This window comes from Miniopterus schreibersii (assembly GCF_964146895.1).
Source record: "Miniopterus schreibersii genome assembly, chromosome: 7".
NCBI lineage: Eukaryota > Metazoa > Chordata > Mammalia > Chiroptera > Miniopteridae > Miniopterus > Miniopterus schreibersii.
Genome location: NC_138108.1, coordinates 44304103 through 44323188, shown reverse-complemented (window position 1 = coordinate 44323188; position 19086 = coordinate 44304103). Strand labels below are relative to the sequence as shown.

The window sequence follows — 19086 nt, the reverse complement described above, 5'->3', positions numbered from 1 at the left end:
CTCTCTCTCTCTCTCTCTCTCTCTCTCTCTCTCTCTCTCCCCCTGTGTTGACATTCTCACCATTTTCCCCTCCTTTCACCTCATTTTTATGTCATCTCTTGTCTTCATCTGATTCCATTATCCCTAATTTCTGCTCTAAACATGGAATTAATTGATCATTCCATTTTGCTCGCAGTGATTCTCACTGGCAGTGGAGAAGAGTTCACATCCGCATCAGTGGGAGAGATGGCTTTTTAAGTTTCCTGTTACTTAGACTCTTGAGATAGCCACAGTTACTGTTAGGGGTGTGTGTGTGTGTGTGTGTGTGTAATATCTCAGCTAAGCAAAGGCAGAAAATGTTGGTAGTCACTGGCTGGAAGGTCTTAGAAGGCATAGAAATGCCACTCACATTTCTCTTCTTTGTTTCTATGATTAAACCCTCATAGAGACCCTGTGACCTCAGGGCCCATCTCCAAGGAACTCCTATTTATGTATGTTTGCCAGCTCAGCAAATTACTTTGTAAATTGATTGCTGAATATGCTGAAGGCACGTGCTTGACGAGGGCTAGAGGACCAGCATCTTTTTAAAAGCCTGATCAATAGGAAAGGCTGCTCTCTTTATACAATGCCTTGGTCAAGTTCAAATTATATTTGCATGTCAGGAGAGCTTTCAAAGCTCATGCAGATGCCAGGGGCCTCTAGGGAGGAGTCACCAGTCTGCTTTGTAGATTTAGTCACATTTCTACTGACCCAGGAAAAGAGGAGAGGGTACTCTTCATTCTGGGAGCACTCTAGACAGCTCACCACTGACCAGCAGCACCTCAGGCTTCATTCTTTTCAACCCAAACACAATTTATTTAGCAATTTTTAAGCTCACAAAGCATGAAAAATTTCTTCACATTCTGAGTTATTTTACAATGTGTATTAAATTAAAACTGTAGATTATCATTTGCAATGGATTTGATTTATATTAATTCATTTAAATCATACAGTTGAATGTTTCTAAAAGAATTTGCAATGTTTATGTAACAACATTATTAATATAAATATTAGCATAAAAAGTTATACATAAAAGAAAAAATAAGCAAAGATGTTGAAAGACAATCACAGTTGCTATGACTGAGCTTTAGAATTAGATTTCAGCTTCCCAAAGCCAAGGTAAAAAGGTAATGGGGTGACATAATTCTCACTCAGTAAGAGGAAGCATACTAAGCATTCACTGAAGGGAAGTATTTTTTCCCCTTGGACTAAATTTAAAAGGAAAAATATTGTGTGGAACTTACACATTTGACTTAGGGTAACTTAGTGGTAACCTTTCCAATATAAACCCTTTGCAGACATAGAAGCATTTTTCTCATGTTTATTTCTTATGCTAAATCCTCAGTATAATCCAAAGGCAAAAGGTTGAAGTACAACTCAGTGAAAGTCGTTTCAGAGTAGTTCAGGGAGCTAGATTTCTGGCATTTTAAAGCATAAGCTGAGGCTCTGTATATTTCACGCATAAATTGCGCAGATACCAGCATGTCTCTTAGATCATATTCCTCTGCTGTTGCTGTCCCAGTGGGCTTTGTGAAAGCCATGTATGAGTTTGGATGGAAATAGCAAAAGATGAAATTTTGCCTCTAAGATGCTGACTTTGGGCAAAGACCTACATGCCTTTCACGTCTTTGATGAGGCAACAACATGTCTTTAGTGCCTTATATGATTTATGTTCTTTTGTTAATTTATATTTATATTATTATCAAAATTAATTATTTTATTAGCTCAAAGAAAGTACGGTCACTCAGCTGTAGGTTTCTACTGATTCTTGGGAAAAAGTATGTATGTGTTCATATGTATTTCTATTTCTGTTTAATCATTTAACACTTGCCTGGTTAACCGAGCATCTTTTTCTCTGGTCTTTTGCCTCAAATGCTATTATTCCTTTAGCTCATAGTAACATGGTAAGGTCAGTGATCTAAAATAGCTCAGTTACCTTGATTTTTTTTCTTTTTAAGCAGTTTTACATTCACAGAAAGTGAGGGGAAAGTACAGAAATTTCCATATGTTCCCCTTCCCCACACATGCATAGTCTCCTCATCAAATCCCCCACAAGGGCAGGACATTTGTTACGGTCGATGAACCTACATTGTCGATGAACCTACATTGATACATCATTAACACCCAAAGTCCTTAGTTTATATTAGGGTTCACTCTTAGTGTTGCACATTCTATGCTTGAACAAAACTGTCTCTAGTTTTGGTAAGACCACACCTATCTAACTCCAGATGGTAAAGTGAAATGATCAGACCTGATCTATTTTTGTTAGTTCTGTTCACTGTGAAACCTCTACAGAACAGCTGATAAAAGAAGAAACCCAAAAAAAGAGCAGATTTACTGACACTTAAAAAGGCTTCTCTAGTTTTTCCTTTAAAAAACCATAGAGTAAATAGCACTCGAGTCTTATGCATATGGTCAAAATGCAAAGGAATACAGCAGGGTGACCACCAGCAGCACGTCTGACCTCCATCCTGGTGCTGGGGTTGGTTTGCTCCCAGTAAGAAGAGCCATGGGACATTATTATTGATCGATGTGCTTGTTGCCAAGTTGTGTCTCAAGTGATGTGTCTGGGAGCAGATGTGCATGAGATAATGAAAAATCCCATTAAACAGTGCAGTTTAGGTGGAGAATGTTAGAAGTCATTTCTAACCCACTATGTTATGGTCTTAGTCTTGCTTCATATGCTTTATAAGTCTTCTTGAATTGAAATTAGTTGATGTATAGCTTAATAACAATTAAGCACCATTTATTAAGCCTCGTCTCATGATGCTGTGTAGGTCAGCTCGGGCTGTCATAACAAAATAAGACAGACTGGGTGGCTTAAAGAACAGACATTTATTTGTCATGGCTCTGGAAGTTAGAAATTCCAGATCAGGGTTCTGCAGGGTTCAGTTCCTAGGGGGGACCTCTCTCCCTTGCTTGCCTCTCTTCCTGATATGCCACCTTCTCACTGCAGTCCTCACCTGGCCTTTCCTCTGAGTGTGTGAGGAGAGAGAAATCTCTCACTCCCTCTTCTTATAGGGCCACCAATCCCATCGGTTTAGGGCCCACCCTTAAGACGTCATTTAACCTTAATTACCTCCTACAGGCCATATTTCCAAATGCAGTCACATTGGGCATTTAGGGCTTCACCATATGAATTTGTACGGAGGTGGGACACAATTTAGTTCATAGAAAATGCCAAAACAAACAAAGTACTGATATAATTTATTTTGACCAAAATAGAAAGCCTAAGGGATCTTTTCAGTGATTGATAACCATGGGGCTCTTTCAGAGTGAAAGGCACAGTTATCCATCTGGACATGCGGTTTCTTCATAGATTAAACAAGATTTGGAGGTCCTTTCCAATCCTAAAATACAACTTTTTTTACATAATAACTAATTTTGGGTAATCAATTCCAAATGCCCATGATGTTTTTCTTTGATTACTAATTCTTTATAAACCCAGGGTACCTGGGGGAAGATATAGTGGAAGAATCTGGCTCGCCTGTGTTTCAATTCCAGCTTTTCTGCTTATCAGCTAGGGAGTCTTCAGTTAATTATGGTACTTCTTCGAGATCACTTGTCTATAAAATAATTAATCATGCTTACCTTGATGCATATATTAATGAGAATACAGACTATGCTATTGTATATATAGTTTAAAAATAGATAATACAGTAGCTTAGATATGAGGGAAATGATAGGAATTTATCTATTGCATGCAAAGAATCCAGAGGTAAGCCAGACCAGGGCTAGTAAGAGGTCCCTAATACCAACCTCAATAGAAACTTTCATCTCAGGGTCAAGGGTAACCACTCCAGTTCTCATTATCTCCCTCTGATGGGAATGGAGAAAGGGTAAGAAGTACTCATTCATATTAACTTTTGGGGGCACCATCCCAAAGTGGACCATGTAAATGCTGCTCACGTGCCTTCCACCAGAGCTTAGGAGTGTGGTTATATCCAATAGAAAGGTGGGTTCAGAAGCATGCTCTCTAGCTCAATATTGTTTTACTAGCAATTTCTGCCTCAAACGGTTATTGTAAAGATTTTAAATAGTTCATTAATTTATTCACCTTGTACACAATTGTGAAGTATTGTAACTAAATGTCTAGTTTACTTTCCCTGGCACCTTACTCCTCAAAGTATGAGCCAAGGTCTGACAGCATCAGCACCTCCTGGAAGCTTGTTACACATGTAGAATCTCAGTCTCAAGCCAGATCTACTGAATCAGAAACTGCTTTTTCATATTTTGAGAAGTTCTGTGCCAGCATGTTTTTTGTCACTTATGGCATCTGCTGGCTGTGTTAGCTTGAGCACTTACAGTGTTGTTGTGAGAATTAAATAAGATAATATGTATAAAATACACTAAAATCTGTAAGTGCTTCATAGCATTATTTAAGTATAAATGGATGAGGGGGGAATACAGTAAATCCTGTTATTAGAATGACAAGATTTGAGAATCCTTAGGTTTTTAGATTTTTCAACCTTGATAACACTCCTTAATATTGTAATGCCATGTGAAAAAGACCTGTCCATTTCCAGGAAATGTGCTTAATTGCCATGCACTGTCCTAGGTACAGAGCTTTATTTTATTGTATAGGAATGATGATAAGAATGTTAAGAATCACCTTCTCATGGACTTGTTTTCTCATCTATGTATTGGGAAAGATGGTATTTGTTCTCCCTGTCTCAAAAACTGGTTTTGAGGGCATAGCATGAGGTCCTAGAAAAATGTAGTGTGCATATAGAAGGTGGTATTAATATCTAGTGTTGCCAAAGTGAGAGGTACATGCAAACAAGCATTGTATATAAAAGAACTTTTATAAATGTTTGGCAAACAAACTTGTGGATTGAGCTAGGGCCCTGGTAGCTCCATCAAATTCAGTTTCCTTTGCTCCTGCTTCAGGTAGGACAAAGCGAGAGACAAAGACTCATCCACTGTTTCTGCAGGTCAGTCAGGCACTGGCACGTAATAGAAGCAGGTCTGGGTGATGTACATCTGATGCACACAGGGAAAAGCCTGGATGTTAGAAGAAAACCAACGAGCCAGGAAACTTACAGAGGAAGGGAAGCGCTAAATGATGGATTTTTCTGGATCACTGGGAATCACACCTTTCCTCTCCTGACGGTGATTGGAAGGGGTGGCTGCAGTGGAAGGGGTGCCCGCTGCATCTTCAGAGGTAGCACACACATGTCCTATGATTTGGGGACTGATAAATTCAGAAATATACTCTGAGGCTTGTTACAGGCCTTGCATTTAATTCTGCATTGTTTTCATTAGCATTCAGTAAATGCATGTTGAGCTGTCAACTTGGGCACAGATGCTGGGGGGATAAACATATGCATATGATGTACCTTTCCCTCTGGGACTTTCAACTAATTGTGGAGATAATAAACACCTTTATCAAAGAGAAAGGGAATAACTAATAACGTTTAAAATAGGTTTGGGTGCTTTGTGCCCACATTTAGAAATTATGCACGTGTGTGTATGTATTAATGTGCCGTCGAGTTGACCATTTGAGTGAGTGATGTCCACAGTGTCCTGTCCCCATAGCCCTGCTCAGCTCCTATAGACTCATGCTGATGGTTTCGTTAATGGAGTCAATCCATCTCATCTTTGGTCTTCCTCTTTCCCGGTACCTTATACTTTTCCCAGTGTTATTGTCTTTCCGAAGACTCTGCCTTGTCATGAAGTGCCCGAAGTAGAACAGCTTCAGTTTTGTCATTCTTGTCAACAGTGATGTTTAAGGCTTAATTTGCTCTAGGATCCACTTGTTCATCTTTCTGGCAGTTCAGGGTATTTGTAGAACTATTCAACAGCACCATATTACAAATGAATTATTATTTTTTTCTATCAGTATTCTTCACTGTCCAACTTTCACATCGGTGCATAGTAATTGGGACTATGAGGGTGTGGATGGTCTTAGCCTAGGTCTTTAATGACACATCTTTGCTCTTGATGATCTTTCCTAATTCTTGAGTGTTTAAAAATAAACCTATCTATATCTGTATTTATATCTATATTACATAGAAAAAAATGGATTGTACATTAAAATGTTAATAGTGATAAGAATTGAAATTATTTTTAATTTTTATAATTTTTATGTCTTCCTCAATGGACATGCATTATTTATATAACTATAAGACAATAACATAAACTTTTGAAGCATCTAAAGTATTTTTAGACATGCTATCTCATTTGATCCTCACAACCACCCTGTGAGATAGATCAGTAATGAACACCAAAGTTATGGATAAGAAAAATGGAGGAGATAGACAGACAGACATACAACTCAGGCAGCCAGGATGTTAAGTGCAGTGAGATTACATGATATGTATGGAATTGAACATGTAGCAAATAGCAAAACCAGGAAAAGAGAGGGAGAAGTGGTAGTACTTACATGTAAGGAGAATGTAAAGATCCTTGAACAGTTTCCGTTTTAGTGCATGGAATGGCTTTTTATTTCTATCTGGCTCCCTAAACAGAGGCCTGGTTCAGGTTTTATCAGACTTAGAGGCACAGGGGTTATATTGGATTTGAGACCACACAATCTGAGTTTGATTTCCAGCTCAGGCACTACCTAGCTATTTAACTTGGGCAGTTGTTAATGAACTCCAGACCTCAATTTACCTATCTATAGAATGAGGCAAATACTATTAGCTACTGTAAGGATAAAATGAGTTCATATGTAAGATCCTTTAAAAGTGTGTGTGACAGCCTAAACTTTTTAACTGGTTAAGTAAGTAACAGATCATGGAAAAAACGTCCTCTAAAAAATGTGTGGACATAGGAGGACTCACATTTTGTTATCATCATTACCATACTTGACATAGGAACATCCAAACATGTGGAAAATTTTTATGAGTTTATTTGAGCTGAACTGGTGACATGCCAGGAAGGAAGATCTCAAATGCTCTTGAGGAAATAGTTTTGCAGTTCTTTTACATTTGAAATTAAAGAGGGAACATAAGGAAATCACATGGTGGTAGGAGAAAGCAAGGCAAGGAAATCTGTGTGATTGGATTACAGGAGAGTTAACAAGATTATTTTCTCTCTTGAGGATGTTTCTACCTCTGAGGGATCTGGAAAAGAGGATTACTCTGGCATTTCAAAGATGTGTTAACCTGGATGCACAAGAACACTGGGTAGGGCTTGCTTAAGGCAAAGGTAAATTTTTTATAGGCCTGGGGCCTGACTACCTACCAGGCCCTGCCCAGTTAGGAATTTATGATCAGATCTCCCTGTGAGGTTAATTTCAGTCACTGAAATTGTCAGATTTATTACATAGCCCCTTTCTCACTCCCATCCTCAGCCTCACTGGTACAGGGTGGAAGGATATGTGCATCGCTTTCAGGGAGACAACTGCATTATCACACTGCAGAGGGCAGCAACCTTGATCTTATACGGTCTGGGACCAGATAAGGACGTTAAGTCGGTACAAACACATCTGACACTAATCTTTCAGTGACATTTACTGTCATTTTGAGATGCGTAAACAGATATGGGTTGGATTCGTGATTATGTTCCTTAATATACAGATGTATATCAAATGTATATAAATGTATACCACAAAGTGCTGATAGCTATAGATCAGAGATGCAAAAGAATTACAAACTTAATGCAAGAATATGAGAAAGTTTGTGTTGATATTATTGGATTATTCCACAACCTGTTTAAATCTTCACCAACTCCTCTCTTTTCATTACAAATGTTTTGAATCTGTGTGTATACTTAGATGTTCTATTTGATTATAAAACGTTGTAAGCCAAGAGATTGCTGTCAAATTAAGAATGATTGTTTTGTCTTTAGAAGACCTTGACTATGAGTCAAGGGGTAGAGTGTGCCCTGAGGCTTAATTCCCTTAGGCCTGGAATTAATCTGAGGTGTCCTACTGAAAAAAGTAGTATAACTGCTTGTTATGGAACCCTGGTTAAGGCAGGGAACAATTGATTAATAACGTTTCTTTGTAAACATTGGGCTGGAGATGTTTTAGGGTCGTTTGCACCAACTGTCAGCATTGTCTATTGATAACACTTAGATTGATGATTTGTGTCTGGTTTAGGTGAGACCTTTGAAGGGCCCTGCTGTTGAGGCTCATGACATAGCAGGAATGTGTCTCTGTGACCAGCAAAATCTAAAAACACCAGCTAGGACTTCATCCCAGAAGTAGCCTGAGATACTACCAGTTGAGTGTAGATTACCCAGAAAGAATATATGATGGAGTACTAATTGCTTTAAAACTTTATTCCTGAGTCTTTCAGTTCTCACACAGGTAGATTATTGAAATACCTAAATATTGGGGAGTTGGGGGGAAGAATCTGTCATAAACATCTCATCCTGCTTCTTTTCCAAGACATGTAAAATATGTTTCTTTGTCATTTTTTAGACACCCTGGCTGTGGAATACAAGGCACTGCTGGTACAACTACCCCTATCAGGTAAGGCGCCATTATTGCCTGGGTTTTTATACACATACAGTATCGTATGTGAGTTTTCTGATTTCAGGCAGGTCCCAGTAGGTTAGACAGCTGCCTTGCTTTTTGGCCTCCTGCCCCAACCCTTGCTGCTTGATGCTGCAGGTAGCCTAGTGAGGGAAGTATTTGTGTTCTCAGTGAAGTTCAGAATCAGAGCTTAATTGCTTTAGCAGATGGAGTAAGTGTGGAAAGGTGCATTTGCTGGAGAGTAAGATATAATCAGCTCATCAGGTGGATGATTCCTGTTTCTAACAGTTGATCTGCTTCTAATGACTGAGGAAAGGCTGATAACAGCACAGGCCTCTCTCAATACCAAGTAGAAAAGCTTGCATGGAGCTGGAGCAGGCATGCTGACATCAGTTTACTTTGTGGCTTAGGAGTAGCCTCTATGTATGTAAATCAAGTACCATTTGCTTGAGCACAGAAAAATGGGCTTATACCATTACACATAGACCAAAAAAAAAAAACTCAAAAAAACCCCCCCATAATTGAAAATGAGATTAAATTTATATAGTAGAAAGGGAGTATTTCAGATTCCTGCGCACTGATGTACCTTTGCCTCTGTCCATGAACTCAGTAGTATTAGCATGCTGGTCCCTAGGTCAGTTACTATTTGAGTATCAAAGCTGGACTTTTCTAGAAAATTCTTCCTGAAAAGGGTCTAGATCAATTGGGATATGAAGCAAATGCAACTAGGTATTTTGATGATACAATAAAGAGACATACATTATAATAAGCAACTTGGATTTTGAGTTTGGGATTCTTTGGAGCTGTCTTTTTAGAGGCTTTTGTCTTTTTGTTACGCATCAGGTTATTGGGGGGTAGGCATGCCCTGTGTCTTCTATCACCCACAGTGTCTAAACCAGTGGGAACTGGTGTTGGGATATTCCTTGGGCAAGTTCAAGGTTAAAGGCATGTTGAAATGGAATTCTAGTTTGCATTTCCATCTCTTTCATGTAGTTTATTCAGATTAGAAAATAATGTAAATAAGCAACATGACATGGTTCCAGAGAGCTGAGTACTCCAGGGCCATTTCAGAGACTAAAGCAACATTGAAACCCAGTCACTGTTGAATACAGTTGTAATTCTCAGGCCCAACTGCTGTTTTACTATCTTAAATACTTGGAATATTGTCATTTATAGCTCTCCTTGTGTCCTGTAATGGTACACTGAGTGGAAAAGTCCCTATATATCTAGAATTCTATTTATAAAAACACATCAAAGCCTTCCAGAAACCTTAACTTGAATGTCAATGTGGCAGCTGCTCTAACGCACTGCGTTTATGAGGTAAATTCTGTCACGTGAATGGCATTGAGACAAATGCCGTATGAAATGTAATACCCACTCTTCTTCATAACTATAATGTGGTCTGAAATAACTTTCACATTAATGGCTAGAGCCAAGCAGTTGCTTATTTCTGAGAAAATTATTTGCTAGAGCAGTGGCTCAAAATGTAGCTGCAGACTATTTCACAGGCAGTTATCGACTCCACCTGAAAATTTGAGGATCTGTCTGGTATTTACAGTTATATTTATATAAAATAGAAAACGTCATTAGTATGTGGGGATTCAGATCAAGATTGAATTCAACTGATAAGACATTATTGCTTCTCAATGAATAATTTGGCATATAACTCCCGAAGCCTAGGACCAATTTATGATCTCTCCTGGGGACAGTGGTGATTCTTGATACATTCCTTATACTCATAAAAAAATTAGCAGCTTTTTTGGGGGGGTGTATATTAAACAGTATATAATCATTATGCATGTAATTATAGTGCTTTGTGGGTAGGTATACATAAACATGTAGGTTGTAGTTCAGTCAGTCTTATGCCTTAAGAGCACTTTTAAAGATGGGCCATGCTTGTGAAACAGATTTATTATGTCTTTAGCACATCTATTAAATAAATAGTTGAACAGATTTTTAGGTGAAAGAGTAGTGGTCTATTCAATTTTATTAAACACACATTGCTCCTTATGCATGAGTATGTATATTATAGTATTTATTGCATACAAAATGATTTTTATATACACATGTGTATTTTAAGTTTGAAATAATGCAAAGTTGTCTTTAGTTGGCCCTTGCACGGCCTGTCATAAAGAGCACAAGTGGGGAATGAAAGCCCTAGCCTGGCTATCACAGGGCTTGTGAGACCTGGGATCAGCCTTCCAGCCTGAATCAACTGGCAGCAATTTCCTGTAACTATACAATCTAGAAAATGATAGTACTCATTTTATAGGACTTTTATGAGAGTGAAAGAGATTATCACACGTGTAAGCTTTGTTAATTGCAAAGGACTCCACAACTATAGTAGTTACTCTAATATGACCCTCCCTTATGAACTCTGAAATTTCTAGAGGCCCTCACTTGCCCTCATAAGCCCACTGTGGCCTTTTCCCAGGTGGCGATGCAATGAGAAAGTGACTCTCATTAAAACCGAAACTTAATCTTGGCTCCAAGGGCCCTGAAGCCAGCACTCTATTTTCTAGACTTTATTGCTGCCATATGTCTGACCTGAGTATCCATCTCTCATTACAAATGCCTTCAAATTTTACAAGGACGATTCAGTAGGAAAGATATTCTCTCCAGGGTAGTGCTGAGCTTGAAAAACACACTGATGCTCAGAGCTTAGGATTGCTGGTGGGGAGAGTATCCTGTCCTCTCTCATGCTCTGTTGCCAGAGGTCAGTGAGTGAAACGGCTGTTTCCCTTGATGCCTATGTGTAAAGTTGGTAGAGTTGGTAGTTAAGTGAGTACCAGCTTCTCATGAAAATCATCCCCTTTGCTGCTGTTGGTTTACAGAGCATTTAAGTTTCCCTTGTATTTACCGCATATACTGTTGCTATGTGTGTAGTGGTATAGATGTGTTTGTGTGATGAGCTTCAAAGGTCTTTGATTCATTCTGGTAAACTAAGACATTTCATTACAATTCAATAAAACAAAACAACTTGTTGAAAATGGTTTTTATTAAACACTGTTTTGTTTTGTTTTTATGGATTTATGTGCAGAATAAACATTACTGACTTCTGCTGCCTCTTTGGAGTTCTCCCCACTCCTGGACCTATGAGGCAGATAGAGCAGGTGTCACCTCATTTTACAATACATTAATTAAGGCCCAAATTTTATACCTATTAACTTCTGGAGGTGAGACTTGATCTCAGATTTCCCACCTGGGTGCCTAGCCCAGTACCTCTTGGCAGCTTCTTTGTCCCTCTGATCTTTTAAGAAATGTTTTGAATTGTCTTTTTTTTATTATTTAATATTTGCAATGTACTGAAAGATCTGATTAATGCAGAACTTGAAACTGTGCCTCAGTGACATATATTATACTCCAGTTCCTATCACCTCCCTCCCTTGTCCCTGTGCTGTGGAATCTCACAGTATAGTTATCCAAGGTTATTCTTTTTGTGTGTGCATTAGAATATTTTTTCACGTGCCTGAGGAATCTTGCAGATACAGATTCATGTCAAAGAAGCATAAATGCTATTATTCAAGTGAATAGTGAATTGGACACCAAATGTTCATACTGACGGACACTTTTTTTGGTTGGAGATAAAACTAATGCCATCGGGCTGTGAATTAGAAGCATTCTTCAAAGCCCCTTATCGCAAAGAGAACAGGGCCAGAAATTGTGGGGGCATAAGACTATGTTGCTTTTCAGCACTGAACTTGAGATGTTTGGGACACAGATGAGGTCTCCTATTAACTATTAATCTTTCCTTTTTTTTCCTTTAACCCTCAGCCACTTACAACTGACCTTCACTACTATTATATCCTGGAACTGTCATTTTATTGGTCTTTAATGTTTTCCCAGTTCATTGATATCAAAAGAAAGGTAAGTGGGGTTCTGCTGTAAAGTGTTTGAAGATTTGTGTCTTTAAGGGCCCCTGGCAGGTGGGTGGAGTCTCACAGGCACTCACCGCTGTTTTCCCAGCAGCACTAGGGTACTGCTTTCTGCTTTGATACATAAAGTTCTCTATTTTAGTTTGCGCTGTTTTGTATTTTGTTCCCCTTGTCTCTTAACTCTTCCCTAGTGTTCTTTTCTCTATAAAAATATATAGCAATGAGTTCTGACAACAGTAATCTCTCTCAGTCTGATTCACAAGTCCCTCTGTTCTTTAAATTAAATAAAGAAGAAAAATTTTATTTGTTGCTCCTGGGAGAGAGTAAAATCTCAGTGTTTTAGCCCTACAGAATGAATTTTTCTCCAGTTTAAGGGCTATCTGGCATGAAAAGATGTCATGAAAATACAACATTCCTAAATGAAGTGTGATCTGGGTTTCACCCCTCCCTTCCATCGGCCTTTGCAGAGGGTGCGCTCCAACTCCTGTGTGTTAAACCCACTCATTCCAGTTCTCATCCCACCAACTTCTGGACAGAGGTGGCACTTTTGACTCTTCACTGCTTATTTGTTTTTCATGATGCTATTTTCTCCAGATTTTCATATTTGGATCATTCCTTCAAAGCTGTGTTTGCTGGCTTGCATCTCAGTGCCCATGCTCCACATACTTGTGTGCTGCCAGGTACACTCCTCTCACTGTCCCACAGCAGTGATTTACTTAGCTGGCAAGAGGCTCTTTCTGATCTGTATGCCTGAACAGCCTTAATGTGGTATGTGTCGTCTGATCCTCAGAAGTGGGCGGTCCCTATAAGGGCCAGGGCTTAGGCATAGCAGATAACTAACTGACACCCATAATTTGTGGTTCCCTTACTCATTGCCCCAAACACTCTGGGCCAGTTTCTGGGAATGTTTAGAGATCCTTTGGTGACATTGTGCCAATGAGATCTCCTCTGTCTTATGTGAGGAGCCTTCTTCATTCATGTAGTCAATACTTGTAGTCTGGTTATCTCCTATGTGCCAGGCTCATTGTGTGTTTTACTTATTTACTTTTTAAATCTTTAATTGTGGTAAAAATACAAAATATAAAATTTACCATCATAACCATTTTAAGTGTGCACTTCAGTATCGTTACACACATTCACACTGTTGTGCAACCAGTTTCCAGAATTCTTTTCAACTTGCAAAATTGAAACTCTATACCCATTAAACAACAATGTCCCATTCTCCCCTCCCCCAGGCACCTGGCAACCACCATTTTACTTTCTGTTGTTATGAATTTGACTACTCTAAGTGCCTCATAAAAGTGGACTCAGACTATATGTGTCCTTTTGTGATGGGCTTTTTTCACTTAGCATAATATCCTTGGGTCATCCATGTTATAGCGTACATCAGAGTTTCCTTCTTTTTTAAGACTGAATAATATGAATTTTCTTTTTTGGGAGGGGAACATTTTTTCCAGGTAGTCACACAAAACACGTGCATAACAAAGAAGGAAGTTTGAATATTCTTCCTATTTTGTAGTTGAGAAAATTTATCTACAGTAAGTTTACATACATTTTGTGCAATTTGGGGATGAATTACAGCCCAAGGTGACCAAGCAAAGTCCTGTGATTCACTCTTAGATTAGACATGTACACAGTTCTTGCATTGCCTTGCCTTTCCATGCTCTTGACGTTAAAGGTAGTAAGCCTTTTGCAGCTCTTTGCCATTTTATTGGTCCCTCGTTTGCTTAGTTAGAATTAGGAGTGCCATCTAGAGTCAAAGAGGTTGCAAGACTGTCTGTCCTTGGCTCCCAGGAGCCTAGTCCTAGTGAGACATGGCTGCACCAAAAGTCACCAGGCCCCCTCCACTTGCTTGAGCTTTCACATCATGCATTTACCATGCCTTTTCAGTGAGCCAAGAGGACTGACAGTCTTCATTGTTTCTGGCCAAGTGACCATTATCTTAATAGTTATCTTTTTAAGTGGGTTATTTTCAAGGGTTGAAGTATATCATTTTGTATGGTTTTAACATATCTTGCATCAGCGCAGAAAACATCTATAAAAGGAATTTTTACATTGAGGTTCATGGAATTGCTCTCAGGCCTGTACATATTGTCAAATTTTAGAAATTAATTATATATTCTTTCTTAGCTTATTTTAGACACCTGGCACCTTTCCCTTCTTCAGTTGGTCTAAGTACCTTTGTATGTTCCTGGTGCAGCTGGCTAATTCTTATTTCATGTGCAAAATGGGAATATAGCCACTACCAGACTGAGTATTACTCAGCACAGGTTTTAATAAGGAAGGCCTTCTCCTCTCTTGACGTCTCTCATTAGTGAGTTATAGCCCTTTTCTCCTTTGCATCCTGCTGTCACTGAAGGTCCTCTGTGGTTCGCTCCTCATTGCTCTGTAGACACTTTGAAGATCTGCTATTCTAGCTATCGGCAAGGATTTATGAAATGTTCTGGCTGCAAAATATACTTCCCACCTTCTAGATTGCACCTATTAACTAAACTCTCTAAAACATAGCCTGCTTTCTAATTAGGGGATAGAAATATTTGTTGACAGCAGAGTATGGATATCAACTTCTGAAGGCTGTTTGTAGGGTTGTTAATACAAAGGTTATGAAAATATTTCCTTTGCTTCCCAATTAAATGATCATGAGCCTGGACAGCCATTTTCAAATAGTGACTAGGGTTTATGAACACTGAGTCCAAATGCAAACCCTAAACTGTTAGAATCAGTGCCCTAAATGAGGTTTCGAAATCATTTCTGTGACTTAATGGATGCTTGAGTCTTTCTAAAATGGTTTTTATATTCACAGACTCTTCCCTTTTAGAAGTGTCCTAATATTGACATCTTTTTGTTTTTTTAATTGCTTTGTTTCAAAATAGAATCTGAAGTTTAAAAATGAGAGGAGAACTTTCATCCCTGTGGTGACAGAGCACATTGCTTCTCTCTTGATCATTTCCAGGGTTGGTACTTATTTGGTCAGTGATGAGATGTACTGTTAATCTTCCCAGAGGGCAGGGACTAGCCAAGATATGGTTATCTGGACTTATAATTCCAATGACTTATAATTCAAATATTCTATTATGTGCTACCAAGATATGTAAACCTTTTTGAGAAATTTTCCTTCCTTCCTTCCTTCCTTCCTTCCTTCCTTCCTTCCTTCCTTCCTTCCTTCCTTCCTTCCTCCCTCCCTCCCTCCCTCCCTCCCTCCCTCCCTCCCTCCCTCCCTCCCTCCCTCCCTCCCTCCCTTCCTTCCTTCCTACTTCTTGTTTCCCTCCATCCCTCTTTCCTTCCCGCTTTCTCTCTTCCTTTCTTCCGTCTTTCCTTCCTTCTTTTGTAAAGAGAAATTGTTCCAGTATCTTATTAAAACAACAGATATATTCCTGGTATTCAACATTGCTTGAAACATTTCTTATTACCCAAGGCTTCATTTTGTTAAAAATCCTGTTTTGAGCACCTCCTCACAATGAGTATTTCTCCTGCACAGCTACAGTTTCTAAGGGAAGCTAATAAGTATGACTGTGTTGGAGCACAGAACAGCTTGCCTGTGTCTAAGCCCTATGTCCCTTTCAAGTAAGCGGCTGCTGGACCCGAAGCCTGGGCCCTTGGCCAGTGAGCGGGGCTCGTGTTCGGAATCCTTTGTAGGAAATCGTCCATGGCGGAGTACCAAAGCCCAGCTGGTAAAATCAGCTTGTGGCTCTTCTGGTCTTTAACCTGAGAGAAAAATTACATCTTGGAAAAGATTCCTGACAGAGAGGGGTACAGCGATTAAGTTTAGCAAGAAGCTCATTGAAGGACATATGTTTGCTCTCTGGTAATTTTTGCAAAGAATAACTGACAGCCATTGCAGTGGGTGCTTTACTTGCCTTTTAGGGGCCTGTCATGCTCCAGATTTTTCCAGCTTCAGTTGGATTCAGGGTAAAAGACAATTCATGCTTTAATCTCTTTATAAGGCAGCAAGCAGTATGGCATAGAATTAAATGAAATAATGTCCACCAAACCATCTAGCACAATGCTTGACAAATAGAGCTTAGAGCAGTACCTCTGTTGGGCACACAATGACCAAAATGTGGCTGAATCGAAACAGAGTGCTGAAACCAAACAAAAAAACCTCCAAAATGTAGGGTCACAAATTTTTATATTTTGGGTCAATTAAAATGAACAGAAATGCTAAGGAAGAGGAACTAACTTACGGTTGCCAACCTTTTTTCCTAGTACTTCCTCCACTTACAACCATCATTTCTTAAATGAAAGGACATTTGAACATTTTCAAGGAGAAAAGGCACCTTGTAATAAAGGATAATCCTTTAAATTTATCATTATTAAAAAGTTCTTATCTTACTCATTTTTTTCTAGAGTGGGGAGTATTATGGGCAAATGGCCTTGAGGTTAAAGGCATGGGCTCTGGAGTTCACCTGCCTGCTGGGCATCACTCCTAACTTGGTGTGACCTTGAGCAGGTTACTCTACCTCTTTGTGCCTTGGTTTTTCTGATCCAGAGAATGGAGTTTGTATAACCTACTGCAACGGAGTGTTGTCAGCGTAATGTAATACATACTGTTAGAACAGTGCCTGGCACACAGTTAACGCTTAATACATATTAGCTATTACTGCAATTTTTAATGTGGTTCACCGGATAGTGCCAGCTCTCTACCCCCAGGCACATGTAGGATGGTACTCCTCCTGTGGTTGGATGGGAGCATGTGACTGGTGGGCTGTGAACAGAGCTCACTTGAGTCACTTTTGGACCAGAGTATTTAATTGCTCAGGTGAGATCCTCCAAGCTCTTTTCCCCTGTAGCACAGTGATTGGTGATATCTGAGATGGAGACTACTCCATCAGTCTGGTCCCTGAGTGACTCTGGTAAGCAGAGGGCCCCCCATCTGTAGCCAAATGGTAACATGCAGTGGGTAAGAAATAAGCCTTTGTCTTAAACCACTGAGATTTCAAGGGCTTTGTTATTGATTGCCACAAAATCTAGTTTGTCCTGACTGGTGCAGTTATTACTAATAATATGGCTAATTATCATTTCCTAAAGCATTATTTGGAAATAATTTGTCTAGATCAGCTGTTCTCAAAGTGTGGTCTGCAGGTCAAAGGGGACCTGCAAGGTCAAAACTGTCATAATAACACTAAGATGTCATTTGCCTTTCTCACTGCATTGAAATTTGCAGTGATCGTGCAAAAGCAACAGTGGGCAAAATTGCTGTTAGTGGCACCAAACTGTGTCAGTAGTCGTGGTATTCTTCACATCCACATGCTTGCAGAAAGAACCAATGTCAGTTTTACTTGAGAACGCTCTTGGTGAAGCATAAAAATTGTTAATTTTATTAAATCTGCATTCCTGAGTATACATTTAAAAATATTTTATGTGATGAAATGGAAAATAAGCATAAAGAACTCCTGCTGCATAACAGTGTACACTAGTGTCTCAAGAAAACCATGTACAGTTAGTGCCCTGCATTGTGAATTGAATTAGCTGCTCCCCCCCCCCCCTTTAGAATCTCACTTTTACTTGAAAGAATCACTGGCAAACCATGGTCATTACAACTTGTATTTTGGGTAGATATTTTCTTGAAAATGCAGAGTGAGCTTGTCAAGTTGTTTCAAGAGAACAATCGGCATTATTTGTTGTCAGTGATAAAACTCAAGCTTTCAAACAAAATTTTGAATTTTGGAAAACTTGTGTTCACCAGTGAGAACTTGATGGCATCTCAGTTCTGTAAAGCTTTTCTCATGAGATTGGTAGTGATATTAATAAATGTGATTTTTAAAGTATTGTGTAACAAATTTTGTCATTGGCTCAGTGAGCCAATATTTTCCAAGTGACTAATGTGTGATGTTACAAAATCATGCATAAGTTTAAGATCCATTCAAAGGTCAAGACAGAGCAAAGGATTTCATATATCAGAATATGAAGAGTTTATTGATCTGGTTTTAAATTCCACATTGCAACTCACCTTGAAGAATATCTTACTTCGCAAGTTTTGGTACAGTATCAAAGAATATCTATAACTGTCTGAAAAGACTATCAAGATACTTCTCCCTTTTCAAACTGTGTGGTACTGGATTTTCTTTACATACTTCAATCAAAGTAACATCAACAGATTGAATGTATGTGCCATTATGAGAAGCCAGCCTTCTTGTCTTAAGCCAGACAGCAAAGAGATTTGTAATCATGTAAAACAATGACACTCTCATAACCATTTATTTTTAAATCTTGGAAAATGTAGTTATTTTTGGCAAAAGTACTTCTGTTAATTAACAAATAATGGACTTTAAGTTAATAAGTGTGTTTTTACACGTTCTAAAATTTTCTCAGTATTAATATTTAATGTGGTAAATACTGATAGGTATAACCCACATAAACAAACCCTTTTTGGTGTCCTTAATAATTTTTAAGAATATAAAAGAGTCTTGAGACTAAATCTTTTGAGAACTGCTCATCATTTTTAAGTCTTTCCCAAGAATGTGACTCCCAGGTAGTGCCTCAGATTGTATCAGCATGTCCTTTCTTTCTTGAAAAGCTGCAATCCCACCAGCTGACACCTGATTATCCTGAGAGGGATGGAGGAAGATGTGAATTCCCTCTGTGTAACCTCAATGCTACTACTGACAGACACAGGCAGGCCACTTAACCTCTCTTACACAGGTGCCGAGGTGCTCATCTGTGTGCCCATTTGGGATTGGAGTGGCAACATCTTGCACTCAAAGCTTAGGTTTTTTCCAAGACAGACATTCCTGACTCTTAGGCTTCTGTTGTGTTTGTGTGTGTGTG

At 39.0% G+C, this 19086-nt stretch overlaps 1 protein-coding gene across 2 annotated transcripts in view; it reads left to right on the top strand.

Annotated features, from left to right (window-relative positions):
- CERS6 (ceramide synthase 6) overlaps positions 1 to 19086 on the top strand; it is a 235624-nt gene that overhangs the window by 166485 nt on the left and 50053 nt on the right. For both annotated transcript variants that reach the window (XM_081142427.1, XM_081142426.1), the window contains exons 5-6: positions 8390 to 8440; positions 12218 to 12310. In XM_081142427.1, coding sequence (XP_080998553.1) covers positions 8390 to 8440; positions 12218 to 12310 — 144 coding nt within the window. The remainder of the gene's footprint in view (positions 1 to 8389; positions 8441 to 12217; positions 12311 to 19086) is intronic.